The 19219-nt window shown below is 36.1% G+C and overlaps 1 protein-coding gene across 1 annotated transcript; it reads right to left on the reverse strand.

Moving 5' to 3' along the window:
• Positions 1-885: 885 nt before the first annotated feature.
• Tsen2 (tRNA splicing endonuclease subunit 2) lies at positions 886-18669 on the reverse strand. Its single transcript, XM_089234970.1, has 8 exons — positions 18314-18669; positions 14020-14093; positions 13276-13450; positions 9641-9694; positions 7334-7475; positions 2745-2902; positions 1967-2056; positions 886-997 (listed from the first exon to the last, which is right to left on the reverse strand). Exons 1-8 carry the CDS (start codon positions 18560-18562, stop codon positions 944-946), a joined length of 996 nt encoding a protein of 331 aa, XP_089091096.1. The 5' UTR covers positions 18563-18669; the 3' UTR covers positions 886-943.
• Positions 18670-19219: the final 550 nt, after the last annotated feature.

Here is a 19219-nt window from a genome sequence, read left to right on the forward strand (position 1 = left end):
TTCCTCTAGCAAGCTCGACTTAAGACGCCTTCATTAAGGAGTTCTAGCTCGACTTATAGTCATCCAGCTTATATTTCTGGAGAGAGTATGACGCCAGCGGTCTCTACCGTGGCGATGCTGAGAATGGTGTCCCCCAACATCATTCGTTGGAAGATCGCGTGACTCGGTGAAAACACACACAATCCCCCGTTATTTTCTTATGGCATAAATAGGAGTTTAAAACAATAAACGAAAGAAATAATTTCAGCATCGGTGAGATAATTCCAAAATTAGTGAGAGAGATAAGTTCAGTATTAATGAAAGGTAATTCCAGAATTAATGAAAGAAAATATTCTAGAATAAATGTGAGATAATTTCAGCATTAATGAAAGATAATTCCAGAATGAAGGAAAGAGATAATTACAGAATGATAATTCCAAAATTAATGAAAGAAAAATTATAGAATTAATTAAAGAGATAGTTTCAAATTAATGAAAGAGAAAATTCTAGAAAATTAATGAAAGAGAAAATTCTAGAAAATTAATGAAAGAGAAAATTCTAGAAAATTAATGAAAGAGAAAATTCTAGAAAATTAATGAAAGAAAAAATTCTAGAAAATTAATGAAAGAAAAAATTCTAGAAAATTAATGAAAGAAAAAATTCTAGAAAATTAATGAAAGAAAAAATTCTAGAAAATTAATGAAAGAAAAAATTCTAGAAAATCAATGGAAAATAATTTCATTTTTTCTCATCAAACCCGGCAATATGTAATTAAAATCTGGAAACCCTGTAAACGTTTAAAAAATCCGGCATTGCCGGACCAAATCCGGAGAGTTGGCAGGTCTGTGTGTAATTAATTTAAAAACTGTTCGTTCAACAATCACGCTAGAAATAAAGCTATAACAATTAAGAACAATAGGTGAAAATTTATTTACAAATGATGAGTGTGTAATACAGTAACTGTTCATGTTTCATCTTCTCTGCCACTTTCTGGAACCCACCTTCTAATCAGAACTTCCTGGAAAAAAAGATTCTATTTAAAAATGTTGCCCAAGTGAGATATAAAATCATTTTCATTTTAAAACTACTTTCTCTCTTCTCAGAATTCATGCCTACTTATCACATGTGCATCGTCATATCGATACCCTAAAAAATTTCCATGATGCCTACGTTGCTACAAAGAAAACATATTCAACAAATCAAGTCTCTCTTCATAGCTTAAACCTTGCATACCTGCAAGTGCTCTAATGGTGGTTCTTCACACCTCCTTCAACTAAGTCTATATCTTTCTGAAGATAGGGTCTCTAAAACTGTGCAGCGTCCTCTAGGCCAGGACAAACTAAGTCTCTGAAAATTAGAAGGATGACTCTGGGAGAATGCAAAGAGAGTTTTAAAAAATCAGGCTGAGCATTCTATTTGCTTTTTTTGTGGAACAATGTTCAGAAAACCTAAGCGGCTCATCAACGAGTAGTTCCAAATCTGGGAGCCTACGTGCATCTGGAATAGTTCTTCCACTTACGTGGTAAGTGAAACATGGGTTGTTCGAAACAAAATGAGCGGCCATGCACCTATCAGTTATCATTATAGATAGGTTTTACTGTTTCATCAATTATGCATAATATTTTTGTCTCCACAGATTTTTGCCTGTGTCCCCATAACGAGAAGGGTAGGATAATATTCTATATCAAAAATCGGGGCAACAGAAGAAAGAAGAGAGACGTAATTTGATTTCTGTCAGTGTTCTAAAGAGAAATGTGTATCCTGTGAAAGTTGATGGGGGGGGGGGGGGAAAGAATCATTATTTTTCTTGCACTAAATTGAAATCTTTCATGAATAATTCATCGTGAAACTTAAAAACTGAAACAATCACATAAAAAAATAGAGGTTTTAGTATTTTATGTACATTAGCTAAACGTTGGACAATACAAAGAAGCCATAGGGTCAAAAAACAGGGCAAATTACTTTGGTACATCCACATCATACATACCTCAACTTTGAAACTCGAAACACAGAAAGGTGTTGAAATCTTGTTCTCCGACATCTGTTCTGGCTTTATAACATACAAGAACATCAGACCCTACAACAAAAAAAGAAATTAATGAGAATTTCGTAATGTCAGGAATTAAAAATAAACTTGGTAAATCATGAAATACCATTCAGTTATTTTTTTATTACAGTAAATACAGCAGGGTCATTTTCATCTGCAGTAAATTCATTCCAGGCCTTACTGCAAGTAATAGAGAACATGTTACTTAAACTGCTGAACGTATACAAATTCAATGGCGACAACAGACGAATCACCCAATGAGGTAGTCAAAACAAAGCATGGAGGGTACAAAATCCAGCTTATTTGAGAATTTTATGTGGCCCAAAAGAAATTAAGTATTTAATCATTTGAGCTGGAAAAAGGATGTGGTACGTCCACAATAATTAAGGTTAGTACTAATAATAATTCACAGTGGCTTGCCAAAGGCATAGACCAACAATAGTCAGACATGAGGGATTATATGCCATCAGACACAAACTACCGGATCCAAATGCAGCAATTCCTTTGATCAATCTGTTTTTGTGCAACTGTCAGCACATATTGCAAATAAGAAAAAATGCATAAATAACGAATAAATTCCTGTTTCATCAATGATATGCCTGACGTGTCCAGCCACAAATATTATTATATATTTTCATTTAAATTGAGAAATTAATATGAAACAGGAAACCAACTAAACACATGGTTTTTTAGTTGCATTAATAATGGGTATTATCACCTTTCCAGCATGTGTAGCCTGTCGATTTATGGCAGATAACGTCTTCCATGAGAAATTCATGCGATCTTTTCCGATCTCTTTCAAGTTCTTCTCTTTAACTGGTTTGACAATAACAGCATAGGTCGAGTGATAATACAGAGGTCCATCTTTATACAGTACTGTGAAAAAAAGATAAATGTATGTTAAGAGAAAATTAAAATGTAAAACTAGCACACACAACAAATTTCAGAATTTTTCTGATTATAAATGAGCCTTTTCCTCTATGTTTCTCCGAACTTCATCTTAATGCTTACAGGTCTTGAAAGGGAAAAAAAGAACATTTCATGATAACATAACTGTGTTCTCTACAGTCATTTCATAAGGCGGACCATGCTCTAATTTCAGTTCACCACTCAACCAAAATTTAATTTTTATATAAAAAATCTGGAAAGCTGCCAGCTTTCCAGATTCAGCCCAGCTACACCTCCTCCTCCTAAACAGAACATGGTCCGCCACTCTGTCTCAATGAAAACTGGATTCCTGACTTTCCTCGAATTGACCTATCAAATATCGGATCAGGGGGTAAGTGATTACAATACCTTGAAATAAGGGTGTGTGTGTACCTTCTATTATTTTTTCTTTGTGGGTTCATCTATTCTTATGAATAACTAATAATATTCTTATGAATAATAATACTCGGCGCTACCCAGGTTTTCTTTAATGAGACTTTTTTGGATCACGTGATATCTCCCTCTTTCTTTGAGGGACATACAAACCGTGTTCCCGTTAACTAATGAAAAGACTTCCTGCGCGACTCATGAGAGAAACAAATCTAGATTGAAGAAACATAGAAATGAATTTTTTTTCCCCTTTTTCAAGGGTTGCTAGGTATTTCGATTCCCCCTCCCTTTGAACTTCAAGTTATCCATCTGCCTACTTTTGCTTCAAAAAAATGCTTAGTTACCCGCAATTAATTTTAAAACATCCTAAACTATATGAATTTACGCAGTTGAATATTAAAAGAGAATACGGAGACATTAATTTTCATGACAGAGAATATAAATAAGAAGTTGAAATCAATGTTATTGCATGGATATTCAACTCAAAAATAGATCCTGGCTAATTACTTCATATTTAATTTTGTGGGCTTCATAGATATAACTTAATATTTCAAAAAAATCGGCAATTAAACTTTTTAAATTATTGGTGTGGCGGAAAATCCACTAGATTTCTGCATTTCCACAGTAAAATCAGCAATTTTAACACTGATTTCTATGGGGATCATCCTTTGCTTGACCCTCAAAGTAAAGCTGATGAAGATTCTGACGTCTATTCGAAAAGCCTTATTACTGGGAGGACTGAAAATATGGCAAACCATTATAAAGGCATAAACTATTATACATATGTACTGGCAGCATTAAAGTAGTGACAAACCATTGTAAAGGCATGTATATTAGGGTGGGTCGAAAAAAATGAAATTTTTATTTTAAAATCGCTATAGTGCGGGAAAGTTGCCTCTTTTAATAAGAAGAAAAACGACGTAAAAAATTGTAAAATCGGTTGATATCTTCCGGTCGCGCATCGGACTTGAAGTTTATGGAAATTGACGAAATCGAACATTTTTCTGAAGTATTTTAATATTAGATAAAATTCTATGATCAACACGCAAAAGTTTGTTACGCTTATTTTATGGTTCAATAAAGTAAAATAAATTAATATTTCAATGTTTATTGGTCGCGCAACGTGTTAGAAAAATGGGAATTAACCAAATTTGTGCAGCTTCTCGTCCGTTTTGTCAGAACAAACCACCCAGAATTCATCACCAGGAGGTGGTTTGCACGTCGAGTTCCACCCACACGCAACCCAATCAAATATCCAAACTAGGCGTGTATGTGTGTTATTCAAATTGTATTTGAAAAATAAGGTGGTTTACAGTTTCTTTTACTTTTTCTTTTCCAAGTGCACACGTTTGAAGTCTGACTTTTGGAAGAAATCAAGCATGACTGATTTTGATAATAGCGTAGATCTGTGATGTAGCTATCTCTATCTCCATGTCACATCCTTTTGTTGAGGCCTCTGTAACAATTTAGCATATCCCTCAACTGTCCGAGTCTGACTGGAGCACGTGTGAACTGCAAGTGGAAAGACCACTACAGTGGATCGTGTATCTACTTCATTTCTCAACAAAATTCCTCTCAGTCATATTTTTCCTCATATAGAGGGTGCAATGAATTAATGAGCATCAGGACTCTGCTACTGGAATTTTCCTGCTGGCGTGATCTCTTCCAGCCCAGCTTCGTTATGGAGTATGGAAAAAAGTATGTGCACCTGACAATCTGAGCCGTATGTAGTGTGGTGCGGGAATGTTTAGTGCTATCATCTAAATTTGAAATTGTGAGTGAAGTGAAATGATTAAATATTTGTACCGTTGTAGGCCTGTTGCTCTCTATGGCTAGATTTTTTAACAGGGGAATCGGCTCGCATTTGAGCCTCGAAGTCGGGAACCACAGATATAAATGGTGCATCCACACACAGAGTGCCAGAATCTTTTTCTGGGTAAAATGGATAACAGCTTAGTGGATGTGGAAGCTCTCTGTGTTGGAGTATGAATCTGTACATTGTTGGTTTCTAGAAGTAGACAGAAAGATGCTGAGGAAAGACCAGCAGTACTGTATTTATTAGACATATCCAAAACAATAAAGCCAGGACATTTTCCAGGGGATTTGTCAATTCGAGGTCCTGCTCGTCGTCTGTCACATTCTAGATGGTTAAATGCGGCCAATAGAGTGCTAAGGTTGTAGGACTACTTAAGTTAGCCAAATCCTTTTGGGAACCGAAAGTTTTCTTCATCTTGAAATCGCACGAGCCTGTGTGGTTCCACATCAAAAAGAACAAGTATTTCAATAATGCGCTAAACATGTTTTTCCAGCAGTTCAAAAATTGCGGTATTTACTTGATGAGAGAGAGAGACTTAAAGTTGTTAATCCAGTAGAGTTGAACCCAATGCGTTTTTTGCTATTTACCAATTACTGTTGGCTATGATTGTTGATGAAATTCGAGAGAGCTTGGATATAGAAGAACTTTAAAGTACCGTCTGGGTATAAAAAAAAGTTAAAGTACCAGGATAAGTAGATTTGTTTCAAACTGACTAATTTTTTTTTTAGTTTCTCTTTAATTAGAACTAAAATGACTCACCAAATAATTTATATGATAACTATTTGTTATTGACATCACATTTATGCTTTTATCTTAATTTATTATAATGTTCCTCTTATTCTACTTTTCCTAATGTCAGATATAAAGGGTTAAAGCAAGACAATCCGTCTCTAAAGGAAAAACCATTAGATACAGCGTAAGAAAAACTTTAAAGCTACCGAATACACTGGAATTATTAATCGGAATACTTGCTTGTTGTATCCTTTCCCCAATGATACGGGAAGTATGTGATGATGATATATCATTCATCAATTCCGACATCAGAGGCATCGAAAGGCTTTACCGACGGCCAGTCAAGAGATGTATCAAACTTGTTACTGAGGCCTGAACTAAAGTATACAAACTTGAGAAGCTTAAGTGGTACATCAGATCTGCGCTATTATCAAGATCAGTTTTATGAATGATTTCTCCCAAAAGTCATATTTCAAACGTGTTAATTTTGATGACTAGCTTTGATATATAATATAAATTATATGCACACGCCTATTTCGGATGGTTGATTGGGTTGCGTGTGGGTGAAACTGGACATGCAACCACCTCCTTGTGATGAATTCTGGGTCGTTTTGTTATAACAAAACGGGCGAAGAGCTGCACAACGAAACTTGCAAAAATTTGGTGAATTCCTGTTTTTCGAACACATTGCGCGACCAACGAACATTGAAATATTAATGATGTTTTAATTTATTTCACTTCATTGGACCATAAAATGAGCATAACAAACAATAGCGTGCCGATCCTAGAATTTCAAGTAATATTAAAAAATTTCAGAAAAATGTTCAATTTCGTCAATTTCCATAAACTTCAAGTCCGATGCGCGACCGGAAGATATCAACCGATTTTAAAAATTTTTACGTCGTTTTTCTTCTTATTAAAGGAGGCAACTTTCCCGCACTATAGCGATTTCAAAATGAAAATTTCATTTTTTTCGACCCACCCTAATGTACATGTCTGAAACGCATTGATAGGGAACCACGGTAACTAAAATAAACATTCTGAAAGTTACTGATGAGGCCCAGAAATCATTGTTGCCCGACAATTTTGCGCCCATTTTGGGCATTTGCCGAATTCTATGATTCTCTGCAAACTTTTAAAGCAGCCTATCGTTCAAGACGTTTCGTTTCATTTGTTTCCTGTTTGGTATATATGCAAAATTTGGCGACGATTGATCCACAATTATAGATTTGTATAGAGAACATACACACACACAGACAGAAAATCAATTTTATATATATATAGATAATGTGAAGGAAAAAACCACTTGTTATAAGACGATATAATTAGGGAGCAACTGAATTTGTAACTAGAATTTTCTGAAATATTTAAATCTGCTGTTTGCATAATTATCAAGAAGAATTGTACTTATTTAAAGAAAACTATTTTTTTAAAACCCTTACCGTAATCAACACCATTTTTAACACCACTCCTGACAACCCAGCCCTTGCTGCGCAAATGATGATAGGCAGTGTACATCACAGGGAAATTTTTTCCTGGGGTCAATTCGCAGAGCCTGGACCACATCTTGAAGAGGTTCAACGGCTGAAATTAGATAAATCAATGGATTATCATCATTTCAGGTATTTTCATAGAGAATCTGCACATAAGAACACATCTACATGCATGACAAAGTTAAATTAGAATGTTGAAAGTCCTAGTGTGTATACTTGTCATCGTCTCAAACCCTATCAAATGATTTTCCTGACTTAAAAAAAATGTCAGTCTCATGGAAATGTCTCTGCCAATTACCAGGCTCGAAAAATCAGTGTCTGTCATGTGATGAAACATTCCACTGCACAAGAAAACATATCATCAGGGTTTAAGCTACGGTCACATTTTGACGAAAATATGAAAGAAAATCTTAGAATGCGAAAGTAGTAGTAGCCACTTTTGCAAAAATGCGTACAGGAGGTACGGAATGAGAAGACATCTAACCATAAATAACTAGCATTGTAGCATTTTGTTAAAGCTTTTTTCCCCCCATTTTCGATTTTTTGCTAAAGGAATTTTTTATCTAGCATAAACCCTGCACATCATACAAATAAAATGAAAAATTCAGGATTTTTCGGGATGACCATATGACTCATTTTTTCGGGACATTTCCATATTTTTCTATAACTTTGGCCCTCCAACTTCTTTTTAAAATAAAAATTGTTCCGTTTCTTCCTGTATTTTCAACAAAGCCTCCCTTAAATCTTTATCCTTCGCTGAAATCGAGCTGATTATAATGACTATGAATATTCATCTCACATACAGTGATCCTTCATCATTATGCATCAGTGAATGAATGAATGCACGCTAGGACTCTGCCACCAGACTGATCCCTTTGCCGAGATCTCTTCCAGGCCAGCTTCATCGCAGAGTCTAGAACAAAGTTTGTGTACCTAACAGCCTGAGTGCGTATCTAGTGTGGGTTTTAGATGTTTAAGTGCTGTCCTCTGAATTTCAAATTGTGAGTGAAGTGTAATGGTTGAATATTTGTACCGTTGTAAGCCTGCTGCTCTCTGTGGCGGGACTTTTTAACGGGGAGATTGGATTTCATTCACGCCTTAAAGTTGGGAATCATAGAAAGCCAACTTCAGCTGACAGCTAGTGTTGTGCAGGTGAGATTTGAACCTGCGTCCTCGCGAGTCCATCACTATGACTGCTCGACCACCACAGCGGCTGTATACATGGGTGCAAGGGAATAAAGGAAAAAGATGCATAAGTGAGAATGGCGTACAAGTGCATTGTTATGCTATATATTTTACCAGAAGTGCAGACAATTGTCCTATAACTAAAAGAAATGTATAAGTGAGAGAGAGTGTATAATGAGAGATCACTGTATTGGTCATGTTAAATGTGTTTTTGGTTTTATTTTAATACAAACACAATGGCACAACAAGCAAAATGCCCAACGAGGTGGCCGAGGGGGAAAAAAAACAGCTAGAGAGGTGCAAATTTGATTACAGTTACAGCACACTACATTACCAATTGTACCATCAATGAAAAAATTTTCACGGAATTCATTTTAGTCCACAATGATTTACAGTACCACTTCATTTCCTGTCACTGGAAACTTTTTTTTTTGGCAATAATTGGAAACTTGGCTGAGTTTTGCATCACATTTTGCGACAATTTTCCATATTTTTCTTGAAAAAACATGCTCACTTTCAGATTGTAAGGAGTGAGGGGTTTTTTTTTATAAGCATACAAAAAAATCGAAAGAATCTGATTTCCGACCAGAATATTTTGATTAGGATAAAAAAATCGGAACGCTTATAGGTGAATCAGAAGAATTGGCACCTATGCAGTCTGATCTGATTTATTGAATTGGGATTCGAGTGTATTTAAATTGTTCACAATGAAATCTCAAACTTAAAACCATCAACAATCACCCACATTTTCCCTTTGAACCTCAGCTTAAAAAATGTACAGTGAAACCTAAGACGGAAACATGCTGTGAGACGGAAATCTGTCAAACTGAATCAAGAGATAGTCCTGTCAATGATTATAGTGCTTGGATAAGCACCTTTATAGAACAGAGTTTTCTAAAAAAGAAAAAATAATTCAGTCCCTTGACGTTTCGTCTCAGACAAGCTTCACTGTATAACCAACAGTAAATTCTAAAACATTAACTATTCAAGTGAAAGTGTATTAAAAATGACGAAAGCATATTAAAACAATAAATTGACATGATTGTCAATATTTCTATGATAGGTACTTGCCTTATCTTCGTCCATTACAATGAGAACACCCAGAACATAAGACAAGAAGAACGCCTGAAAAAAAATAGAACACATAATTGCTTAGTGAGATGCAAGAATAATTATGCATGCCATAACATACAGCAGGCATCTTCAACCTGTTGCTCACAAGCACCAAAAGTGCTCTGTATGCCTGCTTGTGTTCGATTTCATGCTCGCAAGCACTTAAACAACATCCTGATTAAACACCTTATACTAATTGCATTCAAGGATTAAAATAATCTTTCATTAAAATAATAATATATAATTTTTCATTAATTCATATGTCAAACTTGTCATAAGGGTGCTCTTCTTTTGATGATAGGTACAGGCAGTGCTCTCTGGAGATTAGAAAAAGGTTGATGACCTCTGATATACAGGGTTGTCCATTAGATGAAAGAAACCGCCCGACTCACTGGAACAAAAAAAATTTCTGCACTGACTTGAAGAACATTGACGATAACAGGTTTTTTTTAGCGGGCAAGGGCACCAGACAGATCTTCACACAAATAGATCTTCATTATTTTATCAAGTGTTGCCACACACACAATATTTTAATGTTGATGTCTGAATGAGTGCAAAGGGTTTACACTAGAAACACAGGTGGTTTTTCATTAGAGTGTCTACCACGTGCCCACAGGAAAATTCTGTGACTTCTTCTAGACTTATATAGCTATATTGGTGATTTAACACTTTTAATTTGGCATTTTCGGCTATTTCAACATTCAATATTTGGAGGAATAGCCCTTTCTTTCTCACAAAAAATGAAACATTTCATCAAGATTTGGCGCAATGACAATCAGCAATTATAACCCTGGATGTTTTCTGCTGCTTGTTGTGATGATTTTTTCTTCTTTGAAACAGGAATCGACTCAAATTCACACTTGAGTGCTGGAAAACCAGGAAAAATCCTCTTCAGACGACCATTACTAATACTATTTAAACATACATGCAGCCCTTACACATTCCTGTGCGGAATTTCAGTAGATACCAGAATGTGTGATCTGAGTATGCGTGTTGTGGTCTCTAACGTATTTATGTTGTCACAGTTGTAAGTATTTTGTGTTCTTGCTGGTGCTGCTATCTGTATTCTATGTTTTGAAGTGAAGATGGTGAATGTTTGAATTTTTCATGTTGAAGGTCTACCTTCTCTCTTCGGAGACACTCTTTCACATTGAGACTAGCTTGCATTCACGTCTCAAAATTGGATAACTGCCAGCAGACAAAAAACTGCATGATAAATCATCCAAACACTGCTGCAATCGCATGTATCTACCGAAAAGCGAGGTATAAGTCCATGATTTTTGGCAATAAAATCAAGCACAGGAACTTGCTCTGGGAAAAATTCATTAGAAAATCTGTGACTTTCCTTGACTTTCCCACGATAGTACATACCCTGTCCATGTACAGTCTTGTGCAAGTCATTCATCAAAATTAGGGTAAGTCATGATTAAAACCACGATTTAAATCACTTGGTTTTTTAAAAGAATCATTGACTTGAATCACAAAATTTAAATTTTATTTGCATAACTTCAATGATATTAAAGTAAAAGCAAACCCTGTTATGGTATGCATACACAATTAGAAGAAGTATAGAAGATCTTTGGGGTAAATATAAACTTGACATAGTGCAGAAAGAAAGCTGCTCTATTTGCAGAATTTTTAGAAAATGGAAAAAATTGCAGAAAAATGTAGGAAGTTGAACTTAACATTTAGCTTAAACTGCACCAAGTATTTTGAATGTATTACAATGTGGCACTAGGGTTCCCCCGATTATAAAACAGAGAAGTGATTTCTTATATAAAGCCTTGAATTCTATGCCCTAATTGCTGATTCAAAATAATAATAGTTATTGTACCAACATAAATATTGTTAAGCTTTAGACTTCTTTACTTTTCGTATTAAAATTTTGAGTTTTTTACCAAAGCTCATTAAATCTGTGAAAGAATAAAAACTGTATAAATTATTAGGCAACATCATGCAAGTTGGAAACACATCATAATAAATGCATATGCATCAAAACCATAAGAAGCAATCTTGTGTGTGAATAGAATTTGTTTTATTTAGTTTATGTCGAATGACCCTTTGGTTGTACGTCGAGTGAATCGAAACACTTGCACCATATATGTGATACTGAGTCGCCCAGGCATTCACTTTAATGGGGGGAAGCATGATGTGAATCCAACACTATGACTACTCGACCACCACAGCGGCTGTATATATGGGTGCAAGGGAACAAAGAAAAAAGACACATAACTGACAGAGGCATGTAAGTGAATTATTATGCTATATCTTTTACCAGGAGTGCAGACAATTGTTCTACTGAAAGAAATGTATAAGTACATGACACAGGGAATAAAAGCACTTTTCTCTACAAGAAAAATGTTAATCCATGAAGTTGATTGGGCACAATGATCTTTCGTGTTGCATTAACACAGATTTTTGTTCATATTTCTTGATTGCAGTTTGTTTGTTGGTTTATTCATTAATGCCGAATAATAAGCAATCAGTTAATTGAAATAAAAAAATCCAGTTTAAATTTAAAAATGACTTTTCCATATCCTGACCTGATCAACACTTCAAAAAACAATTCAATATACAGTCGACGCTCATTTTTATGAATCCATACTGACTTGATAATTAGTTTGTAAATGGCAGACAATAAAAAATATGAGTTATTCATCGTTATTGATTTCCCCAAAAAAAAAACCATTTATTTTTGTTTGCTTTGTTGCAACATTCTGGTAAATGCAAAATTCCATGAAACTGATGTGCGATAACATATCACACGTGTGCGAATCTTGCTTCTCTGAAATATTTTACGGAGGGTGGAATGCCACTGAGACCATTTGCTGATCTTTGATTAGAGGGATCAACATACTTTATGGAATACCATATTTTTTTGGCCATTTCTATCTTTGTAAAAGTTTACAGATTGATTTCTTTCAAAGTCTTTTTTCTTTCATCTACTGTCAATCACAATCTTTTCCATTTTGTTGACATCACGAAGAGGAAAGTAGACAAACAGCAGTTAGCTGCAGTACAGTTTGATGTCTACTTTCAACTCAGAAATGGCCTCATCAATAAGTTAATGTATCAAACCATTTCCTCAAACCAAGTTTATCCAATCATTATGTACAAAGAGTGAATTACGTAGCAAACACATCGCTTCATGGTCACCCCCTACTGATAACTGAACTCTCCTTCCAGGTAGGTTTACACAAAACACCTGAATGTTGGTGATGACAGATTGGAGAACTTTCTACCTTCTCCCCACTTCCTATGTTTTCTCTTAAGACAAGTAGAACATCGGAATTTAAGTTTACTTTTGGTTTTTTATACAATGAATTTGAAGATGGCTAAAGAATGAAAGGACATTTTTAAAAAAACCAGCATAAGAAAAACGAGTTCATAAAATAGAGTGCTAATAGAAATTAGAGTTTGTAAAATAGAGCAGATTTTAACATTAGTTTTGTTCATTTAACATTAGAGTTCGGGATACAAGAGCAGTTCTTACAAAAGAAAAGCATATTCATAAAATTGAGCATCAACTGTAAAGACAAAGAACATTTTAGTAAATAAATTTAACGTTAAGCAATGAAAGATCTGCAAATCACCTCCTCGAATGTCAGTATCAATTTTTCTGCAGAATCATCTTTCTCACGAGTGTCCGCCTCATTTGCTGATTCTTTGGTTTTATCTGGATCATCTGATGAGTTTTTATGCTGCCTTTTCCAGTGCTTATCTTCATCATCGCTACTAGAGTCTGTTTCCATATTCTCAACATTTAAGCTGTAAATACATCAAGTAGAAAAAAAACTTTTTTGAAGTATGTGAATTGGTAGGTTAGTATTTCCAGCCAAACCAGAGCTGAAAATATCACTTTTCTCAGGAACAAACACCTCCATGGTATTGTTATGGGTGTGTCACAAGCAGTCAAGTCATTTTGCCTTCCCCCTCCAAAAATTATATAATTTTTTGTGATTTGAAGCAATGGCGAAAATTTACATTATACTCATGATGCCATTTTGGGGATTAAAACAAAATGCTCTTTTTTCTGAGTAAATTCTTTGGGGATTATTTCCCCCCCCCCCCCCCAAAGGTAGGAATTTTTTTACAATCACAGGTGAAATTCGGGGTACATATGAATTTTCAGGAGGTCCAGGAGATGGAATAGAAATTTAGGAAACTTGGTAGCTATGACATTACGGCACAAAAAGAGGCGCAAATTCAAAATTAATTCTACATAACTACAGCAGCCACAATAACAAAATAAATTCCTAATTATCAATTAATGAAAACAAGCGAGCATATGAATCATAAAATTTAAAGACAAACTTCCAATTATTGCAGCACATTACCTCTTCGGTATTTTTGACTGGTCAAGACATGCCAATGGAGTTCTATCAGATAGAGAGCTCTTACCAAAGAATCCCTGTGTGAAATAGAAATAAAAATAATCATTATATTTTAAAAATGCACATTAAAAACCACCATCCCATAATGCTTATGAAGAATAATTCGAGAGAGCAGGATAATCCGAGCTCTTCAAGGAAAAAGGGGAAATTTTGGTTCATGCTTGAACAAGCATCTTTTTTTTGCTCTATGTGACAAGAAGTGGGGAGAGACACTCAACTGAGATTCGGATTACAATATTTCATATTCACGATGGCACGCTCGTGAATGAAAATGCATATTCACTCATTATTGTGGTAGCTGGCTCAAACTTTCTTGAGGAACAAAAGATTTGAATCGCTAATACCCACAAGACTAATAATGGTTGAGCGCCTACAATGGATAGGTCATGTTTGTATGTGTTTGTCGTGCAGGATGTGGTTTGCATGTGACCTGATCGTGCGGCGGATGTGGATGCATGCACGAGTCACAAATTAGCTTTGTTGTTCGGAAAGAATATTGTGCCAACAAGACTAGTATCACACCCAAGCATGAGGAAAGAATCAACCCCAAATGCACCAATATGGAGTCGAAAATGTCTGGAGGGTGGCATGGAGTTTAGGTACTACTTTTTTACTTCAGAGAGTCACCAAATGTGACACCTTGTGTTTGGTTTATTTTCCCTGTGCTTATCTGCTTAAAATAGATTTTGTTTGTCTACTAGAGATTTAAACCTGCTAAGCAAAACATTAATAATGTCATCATAATAATAACAACAATAGATGATAACCAGCCGCCTGGCAGTCGAGTGGTTAGGGAACTAGCTTCTCACTGTGCAGGTCTGGGTTCGAATCCCGGTTCGGGCATGTATGCCTACTAACCTAACACTAACAAATTCCCTGGACGGATCATGCTGATCCCTTGGGAATAAGTGAGGATCACATTATTATTATATTACTGATGTGATAGAAAAATAACGTTTTTTTTTTCTTGTTTGATCTGAATGTGGTTTGAGTGCATGAAGTTGAAAACGGCTCGCGAAGATAGTCTCTTCCATCATTTATTAATTCACAAATATTCCAATACATTTGCATTGCTGTAAGCAGCTGCATTTCTTATTGATTTTTTTATTATTTATATTTGGGGCTGAGGGGTCATGACAAAGTAAAGCAAAATCACATCTAAGCTTACAATTATAGTGATTTTAACATGTTCCTTCTTATGTCTTATTTACATATTCGCAAGCAGATATCTTAGCGATTGGATGAAACATTTTCTTCATTATTGCATTGTTGAACTTTGTGTCATTTCGCTTGCATCATTCATCATGCAGTGGTGCGATAGCTGCATATTCTGCTCTCAGTCATGTATTGGCAGGTTTTTTTTTGCCATTGTTCACTGCTGTTGAACTGCTGTCTGTATGAGGCCTAGTAACAACTTCAAACCCTGCAGAGTTTTTCCCTATGAATTTGATTTCCAATTTTTGTGACTGTTTTAAAAATTTGGTAGTGCCAGTCTACCATTCGTTCAATTTTGTGGATGCCTTTTGGATAATTTCAATTCATAACGGGGTTATTACACGTGTGGATCAAAGCTCAGATAGGTACCCTTTGGATTATTCCGATTTCTAACGTGGATTACTGTGCCGTAGAGAAAGGAAAATGAAAGAAAAAACAGGTGAGTGATAAAAAAAACAGCTTTATTTCCGAGGTCTTGACGCTCTAATTAAACTCTGTTTTCACCTGTGCAGATGGTTGGGCGTATTACCAATAGGTATGGTATACCATTTTGTCTCCAAATTTTCATATGCGCCAAAACAGTGATACGTCACAAACATAATTCTTCGTGATTCTAAAAGGTAGACGGCACCACTGTGCCCAATTTTCTTTTCCAGCTCATTGTTGCCATTTCATTTTGCTTATTAGTTTTTTCATGATCTAGTGCTTACATCGCCCTTCCATGCCGTTTTTTCATGCTGTAATTGCTTTTCCATCCTGTTGCCCCCCCCCCCCACACACACACAGTATTATATATGTGACTGATTGCGTCGATTTAATGTATCTACACCGGCTACAAATCAAAGAGCCAAAAAGCATTACCAAATTATGTATGAAGATGGGCCTGATAGTCGATAATTACGAATGCCTAGCTAGCCATTCACAGAGATGAATTTAGTGGCGTGAAAAGATGCTAGAGGTTTCTGTTGGTCCTGCAAAGTCAAAGGCTCGCTTACAGTGCAAAGGTTACATACTTGTGGGTAAAACGAACCCAAAATGCTTGAACTGCTGACGAACTACAACTGTCAAACACTGTGAATAACTGGTTGAGTTTCTGCCGCGAAGTGTCTATGGAAGCATTAATTAAAGAAAACATTGTTTTGGGTGGCTCTGGCGCAATAGTCGAGATAAACGAAAGCAAATTCTAGAAAATAAAGTACAACTGTGGTAAATGCATGAAGGGCGAATGGGTTTTTCAATAAAGTGGAGTGATGTACCACCAAATGTTTTGTTAAAATGGAGTCAGGGCAAAAATACGCTATTGAATGTGATTAAGAAATATATGCTACCGGGAACAATAATTCTCTGATTGCACGCTGGTCTCGAAGATGAAGGTTCTCTTCACTTAAAACAACGTGACTTTCAAGGATTCGGAAACTGATGCTTATACAAATGAATTGTGGCACATAATCAAGAGCTCATTACGTAGTATGCGTCGCTGTACCAAACAATTCAATTCACACAAAGTACAAAAGCCTGGATAACCAAGCGGAGATTGAGATGTAGTTCTAAAATAAAATTTATATTCCTCTGTGGGGAATCAAACCACCACTCTCTCACTGTCAGGGCGAGTGTTCTAACCATCGAACTACAGAAAACAGACATTTTCCTTCCTTAGAGCATATGCATGAATGCTGAATGGGACTGCTCATGGACAGTCTCCTAGTTCAGGTAATAGCTCTTCCGTACTTTGTATGAACAGTGGAGAGTGACATCATTTCTCTCTATATGTCACCATCTGAGGAGGCTAACGTCGTAAGAGCTATTAGCTGAGCTAGGAAGCTGTCCATGAGCAGTCCCATTCAGCATTTGTGCATATGCTCTAAGGAAGGAAAATGTAGTTCAATGGTTAGAACACTCGCCTGGACAGTGAGAGAAATGTGGTTTGATTCCCCACAGAGGAATATGAATTTTATTTCCAAACTATACATCTCAATCTAAACTTCATTATCCAGGCTTATGTACTTCATACGAACAGCAGAGAGTGAAATCGTCTCTCTCTCTCTCTCTCTCTATAAATTCAATTCATACCTGACTGAGTTCATGTGAAATTGCTTTCATAAAGACGAAAATCAATCACTTTTTAACAGTTTTGTGAAGACAATCAATATAGTTTAACACACACCCCATCATAAAGACACTGCCCACGAAATCTCTAAAAAAAAAAGGCCTGATAATATTGAGAAATAAAATGATGAGAATACAATAAATACTCGTTGAAATATTTATTTACATGCATTTGATTATTTTTCATGATTTTTAGTTAAAATATTCCCTTCAGCATCAGAAAGTTTTTATATTTTTCTTTATTTCCATGTGTTTTCAATTATTTTCGGGTGTTCCGGAGGTAACCCTAGCGCATAACATCCAAGCGGATTTGGCGATAAAAAAAAGAAACATGCCAAATCTGGTATATACCATATATTGGGGATTTAATGATGCTTGTAATAGAAAAGCATCCGAATTGCTGAAAAACTTATATTACCCAGATTTGTCCTGGTAAACTCATGTGAAACTCTGGCCTGTTTCTCTGGGAATATTGTAACCTCAGCAATATTTATAAGGGCCGTTCAAGTATTACGTCATCATCGATGGGGGGGGGGGGGGGGTTCCGATTTGCTGACAAGGGGGGGAGGGGGGTTTGGATAATGCTTACATCATTAACCACCCTTTATGAAAATATGAGTTAGGATTCAGAGGGGCTGAGCTGATGACGAAATTTTGTTGACAAGGGGAGGGGGGTCAAAAATGGCTAAAAATTTGCTTACGTTATACTTGAACGGCCCCTAATGGTATTGTAAAAAACACGAACATGCATTCTTGTAAAACTAAATCTCAACATAAAAACTTATAAATGGCCGCAGAAATAACCGTAAATTATTTATCGCGCATCAAATCTGCTTTCGTATTCATTAGGGAGTGGAAAAACTAAAAGGAAATTCAATTACTAAATAAAATTGGTAATATTTTTCACGAAACTGACCATGCTATAGAGAGCCTTGATGCTGAACTTGTCCTTCACAATGACGCAGTCATTCTCCAAGATCCCCACAAAAATCTTCCTGTTCCCACCAGCGGGTTGATCTGTCATGACTCCGAATGACGATGCTGAACTGGTTGATGGGGATTCATCGACTATAATTGGGAAAGGGAACTGTTTCTCAAAATACCCCTGGCATCGTTTCTTCTCGCTGGGTACCGGCAATTTGCTCAGCGACGACGCTTCCTCCATCGTGCCTCTTCAGGAAAGAAAAAACACTTCTGTCGATAAGTTCGGCTTTTATTTAAAAAACACGATACTTGCAAATACACCATACAGTTGCTTATTTATTACGAGTCCGGACGACTTTGACCGCTTTCCGCACAAACACTGTTGCCACCGTTTCAAACTTTATAAAAATCCAGAACCTAGTTTTATGTTTTCACGACGTGAGTCATCTGTAACCACTGAGCTATAAGTAAAGTTTACTTATAGCTATATAACTTCATTATATAACTTCAATATTAAGCCGGGTTTTCCTAGGAAAAGGTTTTCTACGGTGCGCTCAGCGTGAAATCGCTGATTGGTTAAAAAGCTGAAATTCACGTTTTTCAACCAATCAGCGTTTTCACGCTGCACACGGTGCAGGTAACCTGTGCTCAAAACCGGGTTTTCCTAGGAATAGGATTCTTGCGCCGCGTGAACCGAACTGGATCATTTCGCGTCTGCAGAAACTTGTTACATAATCATGCTACGTGTTTGTGTTTTCCTAGCGCGGCGCATCAGCTCAGGGTTGCTCACTGAGCTATAAGTAAACTTTACTTATAGCTCAGTGGGCTATATAAAGTATATGGCCTTGGCATCAGCTACTCTGTCGTCTGCGTGCTCCTGTTTGAAGGGAAGGAAAAG

Source organism: Pholcus phalangioides, unplaced genomic scaffold, assembly GCF_987345545.1.
Source record: "Pholcus phalangioides strain wild (caught in Gottingen) unplaced genomic scaffold, Ppha-v1.0 ptg000008l_1, whole genome shotgun sequence".
NCBI lineage: Eukaryota > Metazoa > Arthropoda > Arachnida > Araneae > Pholcidae > Pholcus > Pholcus phalangioides.